Source organism: Vidua chalybeata, chromosome 1 (assembly GCF_026979565.1).
Source record: "Vidua chalybeata isolate OUT-0048 chromosome 1, bVidCha1 merged haplotype, whole genome shotgun sequence".
NCBI classification, from domain to species: Eukaryota; Metazoa; Chordata; class Aves; order Passeriformes; family Viduidae; genus Vidua; species Vidua chalybeata.
This window is the reverse complement of record NC_071530.1, coordinates 104,159,555-104,186,241: the sequence shown is the minus strand read 5'-3', so window position 1 is coordinate 104,186,241 and position 26,687 is coordinate 104,159,555. Positions and strand designations below refer to the sequence as shown.

Here is a 26,687-nt window from a genome sequence, read left to right as displayed (position 1 = left end):
ATACTGCGCTGAGGCTTCACCTATGACACAGGAGGGTACTGAGAGTTATGAAGAATGTGGCTCCAGCATCCAAAAGTCACACTGTGCCCAAGTGGCCAGAGAAAAGAGAAGCAAGACTTGTGTGGGAGCTTGGAGTCACAGCAACACTGAGCAGGCCTGCACTCTCAAAGGCAAGGGGAGATTCTGGCTTTTCTTCAGCCACTGAGTCCAGTTTTGGGAAGGAAATAAGATTTACAGTTGTGGCCACGCACTCAAAAAGTTCATGTGTCCCAAGTGTTATGCACAGTTATGTTGCCCTGCAATGTACCTGCAAATTTGTCATCAGAAAAGAAACATAACCCTTTAAGACAGCTTCTCTAGTTTATTTACTCTTTTAATTTTTTTTTCTTGGAAGATATTTGTTTACTAACTCAGGATATACTGCAGATTGTAGGAGAACAGAGTTTTACAGGCTTGCTTTGTAATCTCAACAATTTTTTTGCAAGGGAGTAATTGCAATGCAGAGATGTCTGGGTCAGATACCTGAGTAGAAGCATTCAGTTTGGCTCTGCCACTGCACTGCTACATGTGGCTGAAATTATTCTGCTGAAAAACAAGGTAAACCTTTCCTCATCAGTTCTATGCTGCTGCAGCCATTCCAATACTAATACTTCAGCTGCAACACTGTCCACTGTTTAGGTAAATTTTCTGGGGAAAAAGAGATTATTAAAAGTATATGAGACCTCAAAATATGTGGCACCTCTCTTCCATTTTTCTCACTGGTCCTGAAAAATCTTCTCTGAAAAACAAGAGCTACAACAATTATAAGACTCAGCTTTTCAGCTGGGTGATCTAACAATTCATCCAGGAAGCAGGTTTATGTGGTCATGTGTGCAGGAACTAGGGCTCTTAAAAATTCGTTGTGGCATAATTATTTACTTTAGAAAAACAGTATTAACTTTTACTCACCACTTCTCCTCCTCTACTTGAACTCCTATGGACTGGAACTTACTGGTTACTTTATTATCACCTGGTATGGTGGATTCTTCAGCACCATCAACCTTATAAAAACCAAAACATGACAGGTAATTAGAATGTATTTTAGCAGAGATATCAGCTGGCTACTTGCAGTTTCTATGCACCTTAACTACTAAGTGTCTGCATACAGGGCTTGTACCATGAGTTCCTTCATCTAGTCAGTTTCTCTGTTGTGTGTTCATTTCTGATGTTATTAGTGAATATTCATTATTCTTAATCTATAAAGCATTTCTGGTAAGACAATATTCAGCCTGCAACATGTAGATGGATTTGATCTGGTATTTTATGGAGCCTGGATGTTCACATTTGTCAGAGCACATCTCTGAGCAGCCGTAACTCCAGGTATTGTGCCTCACTGTTTGATTTTACTTTCTATCTGTACGTGCATGCGTATGTGAACTCATATCAAAATCAGGTGTTTATTTTGTTTAAATGTTAGTGCTTCAAATCAGAGTACGGCAGAGAAAAAAATTAAGAGAGCAGATATGAATCTTAGATTCATTTTCTTTACTGCTTCATCTTGCAAACAGGTGGTCCCCAGGAGCATGGGCTGGAACTTAATGCCACATCTCCAGCTCCAGCTCCATGAGTAGATTTGTGCCAATGGTATAAAGTTAAAATTCAACCACAGATGTGACTTTGAACAAAACCACAATATTCTGGGTCCAATCAGTGTAGTTGTTAATTGCCAATGCTATATATAATATGGATAGTCATACAAGAAAAACACTTTCCAGCAGACAGAATTTTTGTGCCATAGCAGTGTCATGAAGTGACCTGTAGCCTCAAAATGACCATGCGTGTACAAAATATCCAGCTCTAGTGGCTGTTCCACCAGCAACTTCTTGTTGAGAGCCACTTGACCAACCTGTGCAGGAAAAGTGCTCAGTGAGGGATGGGAGCTACAGAAGCTGTTCTGTGAGGTGAAGTACTTCCTTGATACTGGGGGTTCTGGGGAGATAAATGCACCTTAAATCCCATAACTGACAGAGTCAAGCAACCTTTTGATGGAAGGGCTTTTCTTTGCTTGACTTTGCTTGTTTGCTCAGCAGATTTACAGCAAAGGCTTGCAATGTCCTAAGAGTGACTGAGGGGTGTAGAGGACACACATGGAGGTTCATCAGAAGTGCACACTAGGTTTATTTGGCAGAGCAGGAAGAAAACCAAGAATATACCTGTGACTATTGCAGCTTGCCCTGCTCTACAGAGATGGGTTCAACTATCATTAAGATGTATAATTGGTCTGAGTTCAGACTAAGCCTGAACTATGCTCCCTTTACTCATGAAGAAAGACTGACTCTACTGCCAGTCAGAGGACTGACAGTGTACCTACCTCCTTTAGGGCAGCTGTTTGTAAGAGAAGTAATTTCTGGCATCAACACCTATCTTAAGGTATTTCTACTCCCACACTACCCCTTCAGCTGTACCAGCATGACTGCTTGTGCAACGATGCCGCAAAATGGATCAGACAGCAGACTAGTGAAATAAGTTTCTTTTATCTGTGAAGCCTGTCTGACTCTAAAAAGCTCATTGATGTGCACAGCTGTGAGGGTGGCACCATGCATAGGCAGGAATCCTGTAAGGCTGCATCACTGCTGAAGGTTTCGCTTCATGTCATCCCAGCTTCAGGTGGTTTGTACCACGTCTTCATTGGTTTGTACACAAAGCCCGCCTCGGCCGACTCCTCTCATGTACCATCCCCAGATTTCATTATTGTTTCATGTGATTATACTGGTCATCTGTAAACTTCAAAGTTTAAGAGGGAGATTGTCAAAAGCTTGAAGAGCATTTGGAGCTCTGTTTTCCTCAGATCTCAGGAAACCGAGGCCTCTATACCTTCCAAAAGCAGCATTTACTTGCAACCCTACCTTAAGAAGAGGTAGCAGGGAGATGGTTTCTCAAGAACCATGATTCACATTACTGTTGTTCATTTTGGCTTCTGCAAGCATGGAAATTATTTCCTTGTACCCATTGCTTTGCAGGGTCTTTGCTAAGAAATCTTGGTTTCTTGGATTGGTGAAATAAGGGATTACAATAATATAATGGCATCTCAGGCTTGGCAGGGAATGAGAATACATAACAGAGGAGTTTTCCTCTATCCCTGTCCCACCTGGATCTTTCTCCTGTGTTTAACACTGAACATCAGCACTTCTTTCAGAACAAACAGCTGTGAAGCAGTAAAAGTCTACAACAAAGGCAGTGAGCGGAACCCACAGGCAATAGTTATTATTGCCCTTCCAAGAAGAATTGAGAGAAAAGTCACAGCTTCTCCGACAGCTACCCCTGGGATGGTTTACTTCAGCACAGCACCTCTCATCTATCTCATCAGGCTTATGTAGAGATTTCATGGTAAATTCTTTGACTTTACTAAACAGATAAGCCTGTCCAAGCACATAGTGCTGTGCTTACAACCACCTTCTGCAAGAAATAAAAAATGTGTCTTCCTGTGAAGGCCGATAAGCTGTGGATTGCTATTCTATTTGCTCAAGATTCATCTCCTGTCAAAATCTCTGTTGATTCTCAGTTAATTTTAAGTTCAAGCACTTTGTAACAAAAGTGAATCCTGCAAACAGATAGTTGGGAGTCCTATGCACATCATTTTTTTGGAGGGGGAGTAGGGAGTGAGAAAGATTAATTAAGAAAGCAGATTACACAAATCTAGTTTATTTACTCTTGTCCTTTCTGTAAACATGAATGAACTTTGGCAGGGTTAGTTTTCTTCTTTCATTCCACTAGAGGTAACAAAATGTAATTTTCTTTAACAAGGGCAAATCAGAAGGAACTTATCTTCTGTTCTTGAAGCTGAGATAGGAACAATGCTGCCTCATTCAAGTGGCTAGCAGTCATTATGAAATGCATGAATAAGCAGCGACAATTAATTCAGTGAGGCTGGATGAAAATATTTTTTTGGTGATAGTGTAATGTAAATCATTGTTTTACACATTCCCTTTCAATGATTTAATTCATGCCTTTCTGACCCCTGCTGTGTTATGATTCATAGATTAGTGCTCATGTGTGTAATTTAACAGAGCTGAATAACAAGCAGCACAGAGACTCAAACAAATCCTTGCATCTGATGTATTTATGATAAATTAGGAAAACATCATTAGTACCATGCAGAATGATTATGCTGGTGCAAGCTTTACGTAGGTACCTGTCAGAACAAGAAGAAAAATGCACACCAAACATTGTATAATGAGCTGTAAAACAGATGTAGAAATCCAAAACAATGGCAAGCATATAATCCATGTCATGTACTGTACCTGTATTCCAATAGATAAGCATCTGTTTTTCTTGAAGTGGTCCTTCTTCCTATCTTCTACTGCAACAGTGGCAATGGTTGTGGTGGTGGTGACAGTGGCAGTATTGTTCCCTACATGTTGGCTTGCAGGGCCATGGATCTGCGCATTGGCAGCTTCAATAGCAGCTGTCAGTGCCTTCATACTGTCCAGGCTTTCCGTGGAGTTGCTAAGTCCAGACTGGCTGATGATATCGCCCCTCTGTCCATGCCCATCCATGTATGCATCTTGGGCAGACTCTGTGCTGCTCTGGGCTGTGATGGAAATAAAGGGTTTGGTGGTAGTTCTCGGTGGGACTGGAGGCGGTGTCTTCTTGTAGGTGGTAATGCAGGATGACACTGGAAAAAACATAGCAGAGTTCTTGTTTTATTGATGCTGTGGGGCAAATGGGTGCAAATATGATCTCAAAGCATCAATAAGCATGGACAGAGATGAGGAGGAGGCTGTTAGCCAAAGAGCCCCCAAAAGTAAATCCAAGTGCCATAGCAATGCCTTGCTTATCAGTGTCTTCTATTCCTCCTATGTGAGTGGCAGAATTGCTAGTAGGGCGAATTGGGAGAGAAAGTATCTATTTGCCAAGTTCCTCCTTAGTCTTTTTAGGATTATTTTCCTCAATATATTTTCTACTAACTGTTCTAAATTCTATGGGAACAAGACCTTCCACCAAAATGTTTGTTCTGCTTATGGCTCCCAAACAAGATTCACAAGGATGAAAAATCTCCAACCACTTATCCCAGCTAAACTGTACTTCAAGCAGGTTTTTTGCAATGGTTTTCTGTCTCTCTACCCTGTCCTATTATATCCAGAATTTCAAACCACATTTTTCTGATGAGAGAGAGATTCTCAAATCATCCTTTATCAAAGTTTGTTAGCACTCACCATGCTTGGACTTGTGTATTTCGTTCTATAAAATGTCTCACTTGTTGCACAGACTTCTCAAATACTTTGAAGTGCGTTGTAAATTATTGAGGACATATTAAAAAGAACGTTTTGCCATGCCTAATTTCTCACCATAAATATAACATCAGTTCTGGAAAAAAAAATTGCTTGATTTTACACACAGGGAGTTAGTGTAATGAAGTCAATGGCTAAAATCTGTCAGTCAGGGGTAAAGTGTAAGTATAAATGTTTGCAATAACGAAGACTTTAATAAAAGTTCATATTTTGAAGGTTACGCTCTCTTTGTAAGTGCTGCTATGTGGAGTTATAAGCTTAGCTTGAGGTTCCCAGGTTAAAACTATTGTTCTGTATACACAGAATTACATATAGAAAGCACTACATGGAGATTAAAACATCTTCCTTTAATGGTTAGTTGGCAGATCTGCATTACTGAAGTCCTGGAATGCTTTCAAGGGAGGAAAGAAAGTCCATTAAGAACAAAAAACAACCATGATATGCTCTATTTTTTAACAAAATAAAATGCAGGCATGAACCTGTGCAAAGTTCAGACACAAACTTGTTAACATAAATTCTTATTAACAGTAATCATATGGCAAGAAATGATTCATCAGATCATTTTAACTGGCAGACGTCTATGCCACCCACATAAAAGGTAACTCTACTACAGCTGTTCTGCTCTCTGTTTGCACTGTATCTGCTTGTCGAGCCAGAAGCCATTATGGCATTAATTTGACTTGCTCACATCCATATGCCTCATATCTCCCCATAGCTGTAGTAATAGCTACAGTGTGAAAGGTGTTTCCAGGGCATGAAATCACACAGGATTTTTTTAAAGGACTTTAGTGTAAGTTTCTGATAACATGTCTGAACCCATGTTAAACATGTTGAATGCTAATGGAAAAAGAGTGTTTCAGAGAGTGAGGGTTTTGAAACTATGATTCACTTCTGAAGAATCAAACTGAAACCACGGCATCTCTGAGAGAAGAGATGGCTAAAAATGGACTTGTCGAATTTTAACTCTGGGTAAGTGAATAGTTAATAGAGTGAAAGGTGTTTTATAAAGTGCTCATGACAAGGTCAATACCTGGAACTAACAGAAAGGATGACAGTTCTACAAAGGGGATTATAAATATTCTGCTGTTTTTCGTTGTTTTTGATTCTGTCAAAAAGCATCTGTTGTGACAGCACATGCAGGTAAACCAGCTGCTGTTGCTGCAGCACAGTCATGTACTCCAGGACTCACGGAGAATTGTGGAGGCTGCTGCTTGAGTCAGGATATCCCAGAAATACTCTGGGTGGTTCATGGTAAGGAGAATATTCTCTGAGTTGTGGAAATGCAAACTGAAATCCAGCACAGAGGAATTCAAAGCACACACACACACACATGCATATATCCAGGTAACGCTTTGGGAAGCTGCTGCCAAACGTGTCTAGTAGAGGTTCATGAGCAATGCCACATTGCAATTCAGCAAAGTATAAATTGTACCATTTAAAATATGCTAGGGAAGGTACTGGGGAACTTCTGGGGACATGCCAGCACCTTCAGTACATCCCAGCACGGCACGTAAGTATCATTTTTCTTACATAACAGAGAGGGAAATGATAATGAAACACACTGGAAAAGGTGTCTTGGGTAGGAGAGAGAGCATCAGAACCAAAGAGCAAGCCTTAACAAGACAGATCCCCACATCACTGGGCATTCTGCACTAGAATAGCAACTGTCTATTGACAGCTACCATGCTCTCTGGACACAGCAGTACAAATACAGAATTGCCTGATTAAGTTGTCTTTCATTCTGTTGGTAAATGTACTCAATGAGGAGTATAATCCACACTGCAATGAAAGATGTTTGCACTCAGCTAATTAAATCTGAAGTTATTCTTAAGAGGGGGAGAGAATTGACAAGTCACACGGTGAAATTGTAAAGAGAAATAGCAAAACGTTCTTTTAGCAAGTCAAAACAAATCCTCGGTTTCCTGGAGTCACGCAGCACATACTGTACAGCTCCAGAGAAGCAGAATGTGCAAGTCATAAAAGAACCCCAGGCACTTCATTACTGGAAATGATGTAAGCTCCTGCCGCTCCTCTGCAGAAACGACACAAAAACAATGCCGGGGCCGCCGCCGCTGTCGGAGGCAGCCGCTCTCAGTGCCGGAGCTGGCCGAGCCCTCCGAGCCGCTGGGGCACGACAATGAAATGCTTTCGGTGCAGCAGTTCTTCTTCGTGTGCGCTCAAGTACCTGGCAACCTGTGTCAGGGCAACCTGAAGGATCTGCCGCTCTTCAAGTGGCCACGGTATTTTGAATGCTAAGCTGCCCGAAAACGAATCCTACCCAAGAAAATTGTCAAAACGCTAGCGCTCTCCTTGTCCAGCCAGGAGAGCCTGAGCATTCAGTCGGTGCAGGGAGAACACATCCATGCGGCGCTTTCCCCCGCGGGCAAAGGAGGAAACTCATCTCTCCAGCTCTCCTGCGGCAGAGACCGCCTGGCAGGAGGACTCCGAGGGAGAACACTACAGGATCACAGGACACGTGAAAAATTTCGAGAAATCCTCACTTCACACACAGGGAACTTTCAAACTATGAAAGCTAGTTTTATCCACATAAGGAAGTGAAATTAAAGGGCTGTATAAATTCCCTGATAAATATGTTCTTGGACATAGATCAAGGAATGGAGATCTGTACAGAAACTGATCTGACTGGAGAGGCAAGTCAAAGTAGTCTTGTGAATCATTAAAACTGTTTAGATATGGAGTTAATCAGAAATCTCTTGTTCTGAATAGTAAAAGAACATATAACATAGACATAACATAGACTAGTTTCCACAGTTTTTTTTCCAGAGAGCACATGCTGCTGAAGCAGCTATACATTCCTCTCCTAGGGCATATGCAAGGTATAATCCAGAAACTAGTTAAGTCATGCACAAGAATCCTCAGACAGCCAAAGCACTTTGAATTAGGCTCGCTGTTTCCAGTGCATCAGTCCTCCAAGTTATGCTCTCCTTCTCCTTTTGATCTTTACCCTATTTCTGTGTACTGCCTTCAGGTTACAGTTTAATCCCAAATACCTAGTGAAAAAAACACTTTCTCCAGATTAAAAAAAAAAAAAAAAAAAAAAAAAAAAGAGAGAAGAAGAAGAAGAAGCCACAGTTTTTGTCTTCCTAGCCAGTATTTCCAAACAACTAGCTCATGGGACAGGAATCTGGAACAGGGAGTGTCAACCACCCAGTTCAGAAGGAAGTCTAATGATAAAAAAAATAATCCCAGCTTGCATAATAATAAAGGCTTGAATTTGAATGTTTCATTGTAAGAGTACTTCAGTTGTTTAAACATGCTCACTAGGGGAGATGAGCCCTCAGGAATAAACATCAGCATGCACAAAATTTTAACTGAGTCAATGGGTGCTCAGGAGAACCCCAACGCTGGGGTTAATAAAAATATTAATATTTGTGAAGGGATCAAATTCATGCAATGCTTTGAACAGTTGAAGTGATGAGACACATCAGTAATATCTTTCTAACTTGGTAGTCCTATATAAACTTGATTAACAAGAATAAATGAACACACAAATTCGAGTAACATAACAGTGTTTCTTCTGAGAAAAAGCATGAACCCCACAGTTTGAAAGGAGCAACAAATGACACAACTTTCTCAGCACAAGAAAGATGTGGATGTGTTGGAGTGGGTCCAGGGGAGGGCCATGGAGATGATCAATTGCTTGAAGCACCTCTCCTGTGAAGGCAGGCTCAGAGACCTGGGGATGTTTAGCCTGGAGAAGACTCCACAAAGGCCTCACTGTGGCCTTCCAGTATCTTAAGAAGGAAGGCGAGGGATTTTTTTATATGAGCAGATAGTGACAGGTAAAGGGCAGTGGTTTTACACTGAAAGAGGGCAGGGTTAAATTAGATGCTAAGCAGAACTGACTCCAAGGGTGATGAGGCACTGGAGGTTGCCCAGAGAACTTATGGACATGCCACCCTTGGAAGTGCTCAAGGCTGGCTTGGATGGAACCCTGAGTAACCTGGTCTAGTGGGTGGTGTCCCTGCCCATGCACGGGGATTGGAACGAGATGATCTTTAAGATCGCTTTCAACCCAAACCATTCTATGAGTCAATGATTCTAACTAGTACACAACTAAATATGAAGATAAAAAGCAGGAGTTCTTCCACACTGCACAGATGGACCTCAGTCTTCTGATTTACTGTCTGTTACAAATGGGTGTGTTAACAGTGGAGCCCTTGCACCTCACACAACTGCCATGCAAAACACAGATACAGGCAGATCTCAGCAGACCTAAGCTTCACTACTGCGGCCTCTGGGTTTAGAAGGGCAGTGCTTGATTTGGCTTGTTGGACTCAAACCATACCATATTTCCTTTTATTTTTGAGATTTGGGTGGAATGCTTGAAACTAGGGTTTCAGATCCTGTATTGTTACTTTTACATGCAAAAAATTGGTATGAAAATGGAGCATGCATTATCTTAATAAAAAACTAAGCAGATGGTTTCTGAGGATGTAGAGATTTACTATTACAAAACTGAAGCAAAGATTTTTACAAGAAGTTTTAAACTGCCCAAGGGAATAATACCACAGTGAGTTATGGATGTCATTATCCCAAATGAGAACTACTGAAGTCTAGATACCACACCATCAGGAATTCTGCCAAGGCCATGCTTTTTCCAGACCTCCCTCACTGCCAAGCTGATACCTTATTTGATGAAAGCCTAAGCTTCACTGGCTTAGAAAACAGGCACAACTTAAAAAACTAAAATCCTGCAGAAATTTATACAAAGTATTTAAACTATTTTTATGGCACACAATATCACCACAGACTTAATATCCCCTGTACTTGGAGGTTTAAAGCTGTTGCTGGTGACCTTTTCATAGGGCTGGACATTTTTGTTTGCAAGTAGTGTGCCTCCAGCTTCCCAGCTGGATACAGTGAAGGATCTCCTGAAGGTGAGACTAAATATGGCTCATCCTGCATCTTAAATGAATTGAGTTGGAAAATCTGCATGTGCATACACAGTGGATGACAGGTGAATATTTCTGCAGCAGATTTTTTTCTCCTTTTAATTTCTTCTGCTGGAAGCTGCTGATGCCAGTCAGAAGCTTAATTGCTATCCCAGGGAAGCTAAATTATTGTGCAGAGAACAGGTGAGACAGCCAAAGGTATAAGCTAAATGCAGTTTATCACTAGGATATTATCACAAATTATGGATGCACAGACAAAATCCAGGGCATGTAGGCGTCCTAGGAGACCCACTTTACTCTTTGTGCTACGCAGCTGCTGCTGACCTTCTCTCTCTATAAAAATGACCAGTACATTAACAGCACAGAACTTAAGCAACTCAACTCTTGTGGCCCAAAAGTCAGGAGTCTATAAACAACCGAATCTCTGGAAAAAAGATTTCACATTAACTGAAAGCTATTACCCAGAGTAGATCACTGATGGCTTATAATATTTAACTCCCAAAACTTGTGAACTTTACTGGTGTCAAGCAATTAGCACTTGGCTCTATTTATAGATATATGCACACAGTTATCATATATACCTGCTGAAATTCCATCAGGCTGAGAGAAATCAGAAGAGAACCAGTTTTAGCCTTGCCCCTAACCTTTAGCTAAAAACAAAACATCTGGAAAAGCACCACCAAGAACTTCAAGGATAAGGATGTGAGTCTTTTCAGGACAGAGTCTCTCCTATAGATTTGAAGATTCAAATGCTTCAGTACAGTCATGGTAGAAGGTCTCTGATACAGAATATCAACCTCTACATGCAATGAAATATGATGAAAGAAAATAAAAAAGAAAAAGAGTACAGCAGACTGGTCGTTTTTAGTCAGCATGTGAATTATTTACCATCTTTTCACAGGTACAGCACTTTTTTCCTGAGAAAACTGGGGAAACATTGCTTGATCTGTTCCTTAAACTAAGTCTAGCAAATCATCCAAATGCTTTCTGCACTTTGCCAAAACTTTATTTCTCCCCATATTGGAGCAGTAATTGAAAACATGAAACCTTATAATTTTAGATAAAAATAGGGTACTTAAAAGTATTTTATGTTTCAGAACTTATATGTCATAAAATCATCATAGTAAGAAATTAAAAAGCTTTCTGAATATCAGTACTTTAATTTTGTAGAAGGAATTTATGGAAAACAAGGAAAATCTTGTGAAATATGGTAGTTTATCCCACTTAGATCAAGAATATGTAACAATAAATAAATGTAATAATACTCAGCTTAATTAAATCAGATTATTTTCCTATATATTTTCCAGTAAGCAACGTCACTGGCACTTTGATATAATACTTTGTTATGTGTTACTGCAGCACTGTCGAGTTCCAGAATTTGCATCTTTTCCCCTTGGCAATAATGTTAATAAAACAAAATGGGATTTTTTTTTTTTAATGTGGAGTGCTGCTAACCAAATACAGACACATCTATGTAAACAGATATTTATGTAAAAACACAGTACAAGAACCAAACCCAAGATTTTCAGAAACACAGGGGGTTGAACAGTCTGCAAGTATCTAGTCACTGTAGTTAGAAGATGTATTTAGAAGTTTTCAAATCTGAGCCTGCTCTGAAGAATTCATAGCTTATTCTTTTGCCTACTGAGTAATGGTAGAATGTAAAGACTTTGTCTACAAGTGCACATTGCAAGTTCCTGGTGCTAATAACTCAAAAACCTGTGTCTTGATTACATTTCTAAATTAGATTCTTGAAAACGTCACCCAAACTGTGAATATAAAACCTAATTTCCAGACTGTATCAGTAGCTCTTTCAACATTCCAGAAGTCAGTGTGCCGTAGTGAAGCCCACACGTCTCACCGTGTTTAGGCATGCCATTCTAGGTGCTATTTCTTGAAATTGCCATGTAATAGTAGTAACTACTGGTGTGTGCCATATTAATACACTCTTGTATATATGCTATCCCTTCATTTACAGAAGGAATAGTTAATAACTGAGCATCCAGGAGGCTTAAACCCTATCAAACCTGGAGATACATCAAGGTAGATGCATGGGCAGAACCAAGCCCACATAGAAGTAACGGTTTCCTGATCTTTACTAAAGCGAGTACTGTGTGGTGTGCCTTCCTTCACAGTTTGCTAAGAAAAGCTGCATTTTGTCCTTCCTGACCCTCTGCTGCCAATGTCGCGTCCCTTCATAGTGATAGACTGATGATAAAGCAAGTTCACCAGTCAATCATTTTAGGAGGAGCTTGTCACAAATTTGATTGAGCAACTGCAAGTTGAAATTGTATAGTTCTTGTCACAGGAGGTTGGACTAAAGAATAATTAGGATCCTCCCCTTCTGAATCCCTGAATCCCATAAACCAACCTGTGAACCTAGAGGAGACTTAAGCAAGCCAATTATCTCTGAGTAATCTGATCATGTAGCATTTAAGTTAGCTAGGTATTAATGTTGCTTCACTCTTTTCAACATTATGGCAAAGATTTTTTTTTAAGCTCTTCACTACAGCTAACTTTCAAAAGGCACTTGGCTGGGGTATTGACATTTCAAAGTGTGATTTCTGTACAAGAAAAAATGTCTGTAAAAGTTGTTTCCTCTTCCTCAGTCTGGAAATGTACTTTCTTTGTTTGCTGCTGATGTTAGCAAGAAAACAAGTTTCTACTGGTTTTTACTCCCAGTGGTTTTCTGAATACTTAATAAACTTAAGGTAGGGTAAGCAGAATTCTGTATTATTGCACACATTGGTATCAAGCTGGTCTCACAGAATTTGATTAGTGATGCATCTAAATTGGCTTAGAAATTAATTAGTTTAAATTGCTGCAAACCCACCCCTAATGTGGACATATTTAGAAGTGAATATAACTCTTAAGCTCTTTTTTAAAACTTAAATGAAAATTAAGGGAATAAGAGTGATTCTTTCAAATAATTTATTGCAATTAACTGCATCAGTTAGATGATTTTAAAGTGATTTCCTTTTATGCCATGGCGTGCAAACAAGCTGTACATTGTTATCAGTTATATCCATTTGAATCCAGTAAAAACTGTATAAGTATCATTTAACCCAGTAAGATTTTGTGAAATTTAATGTTGTGGGTCATAATCAGTTTTCAGGGTTGCTGTATTTGACTTCATTTGTGCCTGCATGGTTTGCTTACTTTTATAACTAGGATTTTTTTTTAAAAACTACACTAAATCAGAGAACACAATAAACATGCATTATTCTATCGTATTGTTAATAATGAAATTTTCAAAGCTGACCCACAATGAGAAAGTTCTGCACTATGAGACAGCTCCGTGTGTATATATACATAAAATACACATACATACATGTATAGGACAGTTATATTCATCCAGTCATTAGGAGACTGGTATACACAGCAAATACAGAAATGTAGGTACACTACTTTTGCATGCTATTCAACCCTAAGACTGTTCAGAAGATTTTAAGAAATCAAGAAAGTAATTGCTCTGATATAGACTATTCAAATGCATTTAATACAGACTATATGAGGTGGGATTCACTATTTTTGGTATAATAGCCACCTACTTTATTAACCAAACTACTTTAGGATGCTGCTGAGTATAAGTTGTGATTCCTCAGAGCAGAAAGCACTTTGTCACCTGATCCAGCAATTAACTCAAATATCTTTAAACTCTTAAAAACAAACTATGTGATGTTTTTTTTCCTCAGTACTTGGTGCCACCAAGGTGTTACTTCTTTGACATTGTCTCAAAAGTCAACATTTGAGTTTTGAAGATCTTGTTTTGTGCTACTTGATATATAAGATTTTATTAAATAATTTCTGTAAGAGTTAAAAGTTATTCAAATGACAGTGATGATGAAGGGCTGCTATATTTTAATCAGATAAATGTTGGGAAGAAACTCTACGAGTGCCAAAGACAACTTTCAGTGTCAACTGAAAGAAGAATGTGATTGATAAAAACAATAGCAACAACTTCCTAGCTACTATGAAGTGCTATGAAGCACCACAAGAACTGATTTCAACTATTTTACTGTGAATTTCAGTGTAACACTACAGGGTGGAAAAACCTGTGCAGGTATAACAGCACACTATGCTATTCTCATAGATAAAATCCTTATAAACATAACTGTGGAAAACCAGTTTTTTTTTTCAGGAAGAAAAGTATCACGTGCCTATTGAGCAAGAACATCTGTTCAGACAGGGAAGTACTGACTTATTTTTAAGCAGCCAGTACTGCACTTTTCAGCACACTTATCACTTTTGGGGTGTTCCAATCTGAGCATGAATGTCTAAAACAGGCAAGTTATGCTCATGTATTTCCTAAAAAATCAAACCAAAACCAAAAGCAAGAGCTGCTTGTTGGAGGAAGAAGGAAGGAAAGAAGGAAAATTACAGCTAAATCTGTGCTCGAGGCTGAACAGTGACTTGTCACCTGAGAGAGAGAGAATTATGCCCCCAGCTCAAAAGTTCTGCCTCTGCTGATAGGGTTATCAGATGACCTGCAAAAAGTCGCCTGTCAGGGCAGATCCTCTAGCACTGTGTGAAAATCCAATCCCATCTCAAATAAGGAGGAAATGTAGACAAAGTGTTTACACAAGAAATTATACTTAACTTTGGCCTAATTTCAGGTAAAATAGCAAAACAGACTTGTAAATGTTGCACTTTTCTGGAATTAATTTGAAAAATTTAATTGTTTGGTGAACAATGCATATGAAAAATGCATTTGAAATACACATTTGATGTTGAGAGGAATTAAAATCTACACCAAACCCTGATTTCTGTCCTCTCATTTTGCATTGAAATGAACAAGTTACATCCTTGCTCAGTGACAGATCTGAGGTCACCATGAATGACCTCATCCTTTCAGCTATTTTCTTGTTTTTATGACAAGGGTCCTACTTAATAATGCAACAAGTCAGCTGAAAATACTCTTAATGTGAAAAATTCCTAACGATCAGCTCAAGTGCCCTGAGTACAAAAAATACTGACATCTCATTTACAGTCATTATAGTGTACAGATAAGAGCATTTCAGTAAATCTGAGCACAAAAATCACTTATTGTTGGGAGTCCTGAATTAGCACCCAGAAGAGATTTAGATACAGAAAGATTCATGTAGCCCTGGCATGCAGGAAAGAGGACAGACCACTCTTGTGTGACTTTTAATCAAGGTTTGAGTGAAAGGCATTGCATTTTTTTCTCACATATTTCTCAATTTATTAAAAAAATGCCTGTAATACAGATTCACAGTTTGAAGGAGATGTCAGACACAAATAAAGTATCTTCATTGGAGACACTAGCTGCATGCCAGATAAAAGTCTAACAGCTTTTTTCCTTATTTTTTGTTCATTTATTTTTTATTAAAAAAAATCACTCAGTAGAGGCAGAAAATTTAAAACTTGCCCTCATGATCCTGAAACCTTGAATTTGTCCCATATCACTGCAGTGGCAAAAATAATGGGTTTATTTTACATAGTTTCTACAAGGACAACAAGCATTGTCACAGTATAGAACCATGAGAATAAACTCTTTCTCCAAACCACCAATTTTATTTTCCACTTACAGTTTACTTTAGCAAGAGATTTTGGAATTAGTGCTCATCATTAGCACCTCCCTTTTCTCTAATCCCTAGACAGCAAAATAATTTTAGCATTTCTCACCTTTACTTAAACGTAAAAAAGTGAATAATGCATTTTGTAGTGACTTAGCTAAAGGATAAATCCAGACGTTCTGGGTTGGCTAACTCAAAAGGTAGATCCAGGACACCTATTTGAGACACAGGAAGAGAAAGCAAACAAGACCAAACAAATCTTGACACTTCTAATTATTTAGACCTTTTGAATCTTTAGACTATATAAATGCTTTCTATAGATCACAAGGCCAATAGAAAAATCTGTGCCATGTCAACAAAATGAATCCTACAAGTCCATACAATTTCATATGCACATAGCTAACTCTCCAGACCTCTCCGTGCATGAAATGCAAGAAAGATCAAATTTATAACCAAGACTCAAATTTTCGAATTTTCTCCTTACAGTTTCCTGCCCCAGCCTGAAACCTCCTCTTCTTAGTCATCCCTCTATAGACTTGGTATTTATTTTTTTATTGGAAATCCATTTCTGAGACTTTACTGCATAAACCCAAATCTCTGACTGAGGATGCTACCACAGGTTTACAGGATATGAAAGAAAGGGGAAGAAATCAAGTCTGGATCCTCTTGTACAAATTGTTCTGTTAAAAATAAATAAATAAAGAAACAAACACACTAATACAAATACCTGTGAATGTTGGTTAAAACCAAGCATGCTAAGCAGAGCAACTCAGCCTGGTTCAACTCAGGCTGCTTGGTTCATCTCTGCTTTGCTTGAAAACCTTTCTATGACCTCAATTTCTGTTTGCATGGATGTTTGAAGAATGTCTGTCTTAACACCATCACCTTTATCTGCCTGGTTAACATGTGGTTACTCATTATTTGTTATTCTCATCAAATTACAGAGTCTGAGCAGCATCACTGTCAAATGCCAATCACCAAGCAAAAAAGCAAATAATTAAAATGGACAGATGATGAATAATCCACAGGCCAGGGTCTGCTTTTCCTAAACTGCCTGTTAACAAATGAAAAACAAATTCATGTGTAATAATGACGACTGTTTACAAACAATTTGTGAACTGGAAAAAAAAAATTAAAATTCAAGGTTAAAATCAGTTCCAGTGAGTAAATCAGTCAGCTCTTGTTGCTAACAAAATTAATATAATTTACTTTTTATCACAGGAGATGTAAGAGGATACACAGAGTGTGCCTAGCTCTAGGTCACAGCAGCATCATCCAGGGCTGCACTGCACCCAGCTGAAAGGATGGGCTGAGGCTAGTTGGACGCTTTCCAGAAGAGCTATTACTCTGGAGTAATTGTACATTTTGGAAGCGGTTTAAACTGAATCACTACACCCCCGTTTTTTATTTGAGATTAAGGGTAGCCAGATGAAGAGCTATTGGGGAATAACCTCAGTACTTTTGGAGTATTTCCAGAGTTAGAAAGACTTCTACAGAGAAGTACAGCACATTGAGCCAGCAGTCTTCTCCCACAACCTTTGTTTTCTTCAGAGTCTGTCAAAGGTCAGGCAGGTCTGACTCCCTTCAGCTTTTAAAGACTAAAAAGGGCAATATTCAAGATACTTTGGCTGAGTGACTTGGGTGAACAAAACAGCAACAAAGCGTGTGCATGAACTAGTTGCTGTCTAAGGTTTCTCAGGGCACAGCACAATGATTAGAAAAAGCATGAACAAATACATTTTGATAATTTCAAAGCAGCTTATTACACATACAATGCCATTCCTTTGTGTTGAAGACTGCTGTTTAATTCTCATGTGCCAGGAGTAAAATATACTCAAAAAATGAAGAGGAACTTTCTTAGCAGTTTTCCAGAATTTAGTGCTTAGTCCTGTGGGTGAGTCATATTTTTCTTATTATCCCATTCAGTTGACTTTTCCATACATGTGCTGAATGTGCTATGTATTAACAGCCAAGTAGGCCACCACAGCAGTTTTCTTAGAGATTGGGAACCTGCTGATTTGACCTGCTTATCAAGAGAAAAATGTCATCTCAACAGGACAAGATTGTTTCTTATTTCTCCCTATTTTCTTCTTGTTAGCAATTTTTTAATCCTCTAGAGACAAATAAAAAGTCACCAGTCTAGGAATTTTTTTCCTTTTTTCTTACTTTCTAATACTTTTACATAATTAAAAAAATATAGAAATACTTTTCTTTACATAAAAGTTTAAAATGTGAAATTGGAAAAGCATACCCTTAATGCTCTCTATACATGCCTGTGTGGAATCACTTTGTACCGATTTTTAAGCACATCAAGTAGAATTTAGACAAATATCTATTTATGAACAACTCTATAATGATAAAGGAAAAAACATGCAAAACCTTTCAAGAGAGAAACAATTTCAAACCTTGCCGTGTTTACACAACAGGATGCATGTGGTCTGTTGGGCACAGCATCGTAGAATCATGAAGGTTGGAGAAGGTCTTCAAGACCATCAAATCCAACCTTCAACAGAATCCAACCGATTAAAAACCTATCATGAAGTGCCATGTCTGCTTGGTTTTTGAACACTTCCAGAGATGGTGACTCCAGCACTTCCCTAGGGAGCCTATTCCATTGGTTAGCATGCTAAGAGTCGTTCAGGATGGAAAGCACTCTAATTTAAGTTAGCATTACAGTTTGGGTCCTAAGCTGCTCTGAAATGTTCCAAAGCCTTCTTTTCCTCACTTCCACTTTTACAAGTTAAAAGTAAGAACTCCTAGATTATGGGAGAGCTGAGCACGCATTACTTCCTTGTCCCTTTTAAAGGACATGTTGTCAAAAGAAAAATCGGGTTAAAAAGGCCATATTTTATATTTTTTAGACTGCGGTGTGCCTCTTGGTCAAGAACTGAGCTTCCCATGACCCTCCACAGCCTGCCATGTGTGAAATACATCCTACGTGACAATTTTAACATCAGTTGCATCAGTAACACATGTTCCTGACTGCACAGGATTTTTTTGCACTTTGCCAGATGAGGCAGAGGCTACATGAATTGTTACTGTGCACATGCAGTTTTCTAATAAAAACAATATGGCATTATTTTTCTTGGAAGTGTATTTGGAAAATCTTATCCCACGTTGTATAACGTGTGTCAGGGTGACAGTGGGAGAGGCACCACATGTGGGGCAAGGGAGAGGAGCCCACAAGGACAATAAATACCTGTGTGCTTGTACCTGCCTGAACACATAAATACAGCCACCCATGCATACACATACAAAGTTACATTCATCTTCAATTCTGCCTTTGAGTTTTGCTTTTCGTCTCATCTTGCATGATACAACAAATTTCAAGGCATACTTTTCTCCCGAACTTGGAATTGTATCTTTGAGGTTTTTTATGGGATGCTCCTTTTGGGTAGCATTCACAGCTTCCTCAGCATATGACACTGGGAGGGATTATTTGGTCTGTCCACAGCTTTCATGTTAAGTCCCAAAGTATCTTGTAACACTGACTATGCAGACTCAAATCCCAATACTAATAAGAACACATAGACCTTGCAGTAATAAAAGGGATAAAACCTCAAAACTAAAATGCCATGGGAAGTGAGCAGAAGAGGTTCAAACCCTTGGCCAGTGACCCGGGCCTTTCTAGATGGATCTGTCCAGGTGATCCTTTCTGATAGGTAAATTAGATAAACACCACAGGTTAAAGAGGTGACTGTCCCCAGCATGAACTGGTTTGGATCCAAATGCAACTTAGTTCCCTGCCAGTTCTTCACTTCACAGAACAGCATACTGAGATATACTCAGAAATGTTTTTTCTTGAAAAAGTTTTCTTCAGCTTTAAGGTGTGTACATGCATGTGCATCTATTTCTGTAAAGGTGTTACTGGGGCAAGGAGGGAATTACAGCTAATAGCATCAGATATCCTACAGCTTTTTGTCAAAGACAAAAGCCCTGCACCTCAGTTGCTCACTATGGGCTAAAAAAAAAAAATTCTGCTTATGAGCAAAATAATGCACATTATTTCACTGCTCAGTCTAACACCAGCCCTATAATTACTGGATTCTCAACTATCTTCCATATTCCCCTTGAGCTATGAATTACAAGTTTTCAGCATATTGGATACTAATACTGTGGCATGATTAGATTACCATTTCCACAGGTTGCCAAAGCAGAAGAATAGCTCATCTAAGTATGAATAGATTCATTTACTTGAAGAGAATTTTCTTTACCTTTCAGACTAATAATCTGTGTCTAACACAGGGTAAAAAGAACACAAATTATTTTCTAGCTTCTCTTAGAAAATAAAATGACCTCCCTAGTTTTTACATCCCAGTGTTTGAAGGCATGAAGATTTGGGGGTTTTGTCTGGCTGCTTGGAGGAAAGCTGCTTGCAAAATGCAGATACAGACCTGTTTTCTGTTGTAGATGGAATCCATGAGTAACTAAGGAGGCATAATGGAAAGTAGCCATTTTGTGTTCATTTTAGTGCATAGCCTTGGAGAGGAAAAACACACAAATCCATGTAATCTTTGATGTGCTATTGAATAGAATATAAAGACTATAAATATTTTATTAGTTGGTTATGGGTTAAAAAAAGGTATTTTGCACAGAGTAGATATTTCCCCTTGGAATTCATGAAAACATAACAGCTTTGAACTTGAAATAAGGACCAACATTTGGGGATATTTTTTATTTGTAGACTATTTTTTAAGTAAAAATTTAACTGTATGTTCAGAAACACTCAGATCACCAGTATGCCAGAAACTCCTGTTTCTGTTCCAGTGCCACCAAGCAGCTGTAACTCAGCCTAAGGGGCAGCCCCTATCACATCCCTCTCATGCTGCCAGAACTGCAGGTGAAACAGGCAGGTGAGTCCACTCTACTGTCCATTCAAATAAAGAGGTAATAGATCACATGCAACACGCTTGTTTTTTTGTGGAAGCTGACACACTACAAGTGGCAGCTTTGGTGACTCACCAGCTCTGCTCGCCCACTGCTGATGGGACCCTGGTTTAGCTAAAATCCTTCACATCCTTGCCCTACTCCATGGGATAAAATACACAGTCACGCACGTTGTCTTCCCAGCTGTTGACATCTTACAAAAGGCTTTTGGTGGATGCAAAATGCCAGAGAAATCAGTGAAAACTCAGAGGAACTTCCATCAGTGAGCAGCCTTTGTGGGCCATCCCTTGTGTTTGCAAGTGAAACTCCTGCCACACATTTGTGGCCTGCTTGGCACTCTTCTTCCTGTGTTTTAACTCTCTGGTTTATAATTTTATTAATTTAATATGGTCTCCAGACCATGTGCAAACCACCATTGCCTTATGATATTTCTCTGCAGTGATTACATTAAAACCTTGTTAAAAAGGCAAATCTAAACAACTCTGGAGATACTCAAGGAGAACCACAGATTTCTTCTTGACATGCATTATCATGTAGTTAAAGAACATTCCATGAAACACAAAGATATTTATTATTCAACAGATTACACTCTATTACAGCTTAAGCTATTCTGGAAATGAAAGGACAGCATTATTTAATTAATGACGGTTTTCAGATTACATCCATAGAGAGAATAGCTGCCTTTTCAGTTTTTGTTAGGCCATATGAACATTGCTCACAGAAATACCACTCCCTTCTCCCTTGTTCACACACAGGCATACACGTTGTTCTCCTGACTTTGTCCTGACTGTTCCTGGACAGTTTTCCATTCTAACAAGCATCTAGGCAAACAAAAACATGCTTCCTGTATGAAAAAGAAGCTCTTTACCTTGGGGTGTCTACATCTCTCTGTCTGTAGGACAAACATTCACTGTGTTTTCTACTGTGGTCTCTCTCCAAGCTTTCCACCCCTTCCCCAGCCCAGCCTCACATTGCAGATGCTCCTTCCGAGCCTCAATGCCCTCCCAAAACTGGTGTGATTGCAGCTGAATTCCTCCTTTCCTACAGAATCTCAGGACACCATATTTTTGCTTTGGAGTTCAATGCATCGTTTGATCACTGACCTCTTGTGCCTCTGCTGTTTTGCTTTCTATAGTAACACAGTAAATGTCACCCTCATTGTCCAGAAGGATAAAGTCCCTGTCTAAGTGCTTATTCAATGCACAGAGTATGCACAAAATGCCCGAAGTTTTCCAACATGCTGTTTATGTCCTGCTGCAGTACTGTCTGTCTGAAAATCCCAGTTATGACTTAGCTTCTGTGTGCTGAGCAGTTTCAGTCTGGATAATTTCAGTTCCTTGCTGAAAAAGGAAATACGAAACAAATACAAAGCACACTCACACTCCACTTAGCAAATATATCCAGAAAACAAAAAGAGGAAAAATCTAAGAGAACCTGTATAAATGGCTATAAATACCTGGAAACCACAGGCATTCTGTCAAGTAACTTATCCCACCCACCTTATAAGAGGTATATTTGAAGGGGATGAACAACCCTTTGGCAAAGTCAGCCTCTCTCCCTTTACAGAACATCAAGCCCAGATGACTAATTTTGGATGGCCAATTAGGCAAGAGGAATCCCACTGCTAAACAACTTCAGCGTGTTGCTGCACAAAGTTTCCCCTGTTTATATTTAGTCTCTTTTCCCCATTTTGTGGAGATGAAAATCTGGAGACAAAAAGATACTATTCTACCCTTAGAGTTTATCTGTCTCAGATGCACTGCTTGTCTATACAAAGAAGAGCTCTTTGCTGTTTGTGTAGTGCTGTGCAGTGGAAATCAGCAGTTTGTAGACAGCTCTTTCTAAGATCAGGAGAACAGATGCTTGTTTCTTTTCTCTCTGATTTCCGCCAAGTTAACAATAGATATTGACCTTATGGAATCGCTGTAGCACATTGTGAATTATGTATGAAATGCAATTTCCCTGTCTGCTGTGGACATGTTTGACTGTGCTGTTTGCAGCACTCATCATCAGAGGGCTTGCAGTGTTCTCAGCGACACACCTAGGGCAACTGAACTCACCATAAAGAAACTGTCAATATTCAATTAAAATAAAATTATCTTTCATTCCTTAAAATCCAAATTCTTGAAAGCAATCAGCTTCTTATAACTCCTATCCCACCTTCTAACCCAGTTTAAAACCTTTTCTTTGAACCATGGAATTGTTAAGGTTAGAAAAGACCTCTGAGATCATCACTTCCATTAACCCAGCACTGCCAAGTCCATCACTAAATCATATACCCAAATGCCACATCCACATGTCTTGTGAACATTTCCAGGGATGGTGATTCCACCACTTCCTTGGGCAGCTTATTCCAATGCCCGACTACTCTTTAAGTGGAGAAAAAATTTGTAATGTCTAATAGAAACCTCCACTGGCACAACTTGTGGCCACCTCCTCTTGTCCTTCCTGTTATTACCTGGGAGATGAGCCTCATTATAACCTACTTTCAGTCACTTGCAGAGAGCAATAAGGTCTCCCATGAGCCTCCTTTTCCCCAGACTAAGCAACCCCAGCTCCCTCAGCTGCTTTTCACAAGAGTTGTGCTCTAAAAGTAGGGTTTATTCACCCAAGGGCTCAACATAACCTTATAGTGAAGTGCAATGTTAATAAACAGAATGACAAAGAATAGAATAGAATAGAATAGAATAGAATAGAATAGAATAGAATAGAATAGAATAGAATAGAATAGAATAGAATATTTTGGTTGGAAAGGTCCTAAAACAATCATCTAGTCCAACTGCCTTACCATTTCAGGGCTGAGAAGTTAAAGCAAATTATTAAGGGCATTGTCGAAATGCCTCTTAAATGCTGACAAGAGATGGGGCATCAACCACCTTCCTAGGATGCCTGGTAAAAAAACCAAACCTCAGTCAAAGGAGATTCAAAAGCATGGGCAGATGCCTCACTAGCAAGCCTAGAGTCAAGAAGTCAACAATGATTATAACTTACCTACTCTTTTTTTCCAGCAAAACTCGCTTCAGTAAAAGTCTCCTAGTCATCAAATGAGTTATATCAGATAAGAGGTCCCATACAGACAAAATCTAGTTTTCATGAGTAGTCTGGTTCCCTGGTCAGCATGTTTCTTGCGCCCTCCAATTTGATCATCAGAGATCATCTGTGAGGTTTACGCATGTGACTATTCTCAAAGACTAAGGCAAATCAGAACGAATCAGCTGCTTTCTCAGTGGGAACACATACTTTAAAAAAATCTAATCAGAATATTTCTCCATAGTTGGGTTATTAAGAAGGCGGAACAGAAGCACATTTTTAAAGCAGTAATAATTTTTCCTTGTTTTTGTCACATCCACTTTTAAAGTGTGTAATCAGTGTTTCTTCCCCCCCATCCAACTTTTATTATAATCCTAGGAAAAAAATGCCAGTGTAACAATGTAAAAGAAATGGAACCACTTATTAATAATATACAAAAGCTACAGAAGAGGGCTGAATTACTGAAGGTATTGTGAGGAAATTTTAGCCAGGTGTTTTTTTTCTCTCTTCTTGTGCAAACCTTGTAACAATGTCCAGTGTGTACACCAGGAATGCAGGCTTTGGTCCTGGATATGTAATGGGTTAGGAGTCTAGCAGGAGCCCCTGGCAATACGGGAACAGCATCCTGTCCCACTTCTGCTTTTTTGACACTGAAATATTTTGGGGGGAGCACCATCTACACTCACACTTGAGCTAGTGACAGAAGCAGAAGCAGAAAATGTACGCAAGCTACCTTTAACTGAGGAGCGTGTGAGTAAATCAGGCGAGCACTCAAGTACAGCAAGGAGGTTTGCGTCAATGGTTCATTCTGCTGATGCAAGGGCTGTCCTGTAAATTGCACCCAAAAGGAAGCAGAGTTGGCTTGGAATGTTTACTTCTGAAAATGAATAATGAAATGGATTATTAAAATGCACCAAATCCTGAGTTCCTTGTGGGCATGTGTAATTTGTAATCGCAGAAACTGCAGGAGCCTTCCTTTTTCCTGCTCTCAAGTAATTAAGAGTGAAACTGTTCAGCCATTTGCATGCGATGGATTCGCTCTTCCCTCACTTACACTGCTATGTCCTGTTATACATTACACATCCAAGGATTACATATTTTATACACTTTTGATCTTGTGGTGGAAATAAATTTTACAAGCCAGCCAAACTTCTCTTAACCACATATACATCTGCTGTCTCCCTGAAGCTTGCTGACAGTTAATTCCCTTCACATCTCCTGTAGCTGCACAAGAGGTACTGTTCCCAGTGCCCTTGCAAGGTTACAGCCAGCTCCCACCCCACATGACTAAATCAAAGCATTCCAAAAAACCAAAGGGACAGTCAAGTCTCTGGAATTTCAAAGCAAACATTTTCTGTATGTCTGGTGCTTCAACTCCTGCCAAGTCATTTCTCCTAGTAATCATGTGTTGTGTTTAGCACACCAGCCCAGCTTCTGACTCCCTTTTCACTGACAGAGCAGAGGCTTTGATTCTGGGCTGACATACACCTGGATAAATCCACCAAGGTCAACAGAGCTAGACAGGTATAAACTGAAAAGAAATAGATCCAGATATGTGACTGTGTACATGTATATTGTGTAGTAGGAACGCACCGTGATTTTTCCAGCACATCCATAGCCCCACTGACCAGCCATGAGCAGGTGCTTTTCTGGGAATTGGAGGGTCACTGTGGCAGGACACTAAGCAGCTTGTGATGCATAACACACTGCTGTCCTTCTGAGGACCACTCAGCGTTGCCCTGTACGTAGAGTGATGTCATACTGCGACACTGCAAGGCAGAGCTGCCAGCTTTGTGCCACTTCACAGACTCAAGGCCATATGGCTGCCATTAGAAGGTCAGATCTGACACTGCAAGAGTTAAACTAGCAGGTCCAGACCCAACACTGGGCTTCACTGACCACAATACCTAAGGACTGCTATCATTTCCCAGCTTAACTCCTACAAGAAAGAGCAGCTCTCCCTCTCTCTCTCTCACACACATGCTGGTCCCTCACACTCTTTTCCTTTTGTCTTTACACATTCATGCCAACTCTTAAGTTTCTTTAAATTGCAATTGGTTAATGTCCCCAGGTGTGAGGGAACCCCTTGTCAGGAGGAAAATCTCTTCTATTTGATGAAACAGAGAGTAGCTAAATTGCCAAAGAACTGAGTAGAGATATGGCTCTCTCTTTATGGCAGAATCCCTTTTTACCAGCAACTGTATTTAAGGACAATACACAATACATATGCTTACACACTTATGCTTCTGTATTTTGTTTCCTGCCAAATAAGAGGCTGTATTTCTGAATATTGTGATCCCTCTATGTGTCTCATTGGAACTTTGGACCTTAGCCTGTGCACTTGCTGCCCTTGACCTTGGAGATCACAAATGTGGAGGCACCATTTGAACTAATTATCCCCAAATTTCATTTTTTTTTACTCACTCTTCATGTACATGTGGCTCTTATTCACATGCACAAGTCCTGTGCCTAACAAAACACAGACAATCCTGCAGTAAATATCAAGAGGACTGCTTCATTCCTTAAGGTTTCCAGTGTCCCCTCTCTGCCTTGAGCAATGTCCCATAATCTAATTTGCTTTAAAGAATAGCCCTCAAAATACTCTTCAGGAACTTGGTTAATCTGGTATTACTCATGCTTCTAATATTACAAGGAAGACCTTGAATGACATTTAGCTAACAGGCAGTGTGTAGCTATGGACATAATTATTTCTGAGGTAAAGACCTTGAGCTGAACGTGCATATGGTTTGCATTTGTTTTTTAAGAGAAGCCCCTAATGAAGCACATTCCCTATCCCACAAGGCATATTAGTCTGCAAAAGCGGTAGAGATGAAGTCTTACCATTAATAATTAAATTTTTGTTGCTACCACAGTGGCGATCATTATGCAATTACCTTTTGTCTTTAGAGCTATTTGTTCAGATAGGTTTGTAAATAGATCCTTGCTTTCATGAGTCTGATACATTAAAAAATAAAAAAAAAAAAGGAAAATAGCAAGATAGCTTCTGTTCCAGAAGATGCCAAGGACTTCTTCAAATATAATGGCTT

General features: G+C 39.4%; 1 protein-coding gene across 3 annotated transcripts in view; it reads right to left on the bottom strand.

Annotated features, from left to right (window-relative positions):
* The window catches only part of DLGAP1 (DLG associated protein 1), a 399,684-nt gene that overhangs the window by 25,937 nt on the left and 347,060 nt on the right, over positions 1-26,687 (bottom strand). For all 3 annotated transcript variants that reach the window (XM_053949747.1, XM_053949760.1, XM_053949753.1), the window contains 2 exons: positions 4,281-4,654; positions 949-1,040 (listed from right to left, as the gene is read on the bottom strand). In XM_053949747.1, the coding sequence (XP_053805722.1) occupies positions 949-1,040; positions 4,281-4,654 (466 nt within the window). The remainder of the gene's footprint in view (positions 1-948; positions 1,041-4,280; positions 4,655-26,687) is intronic.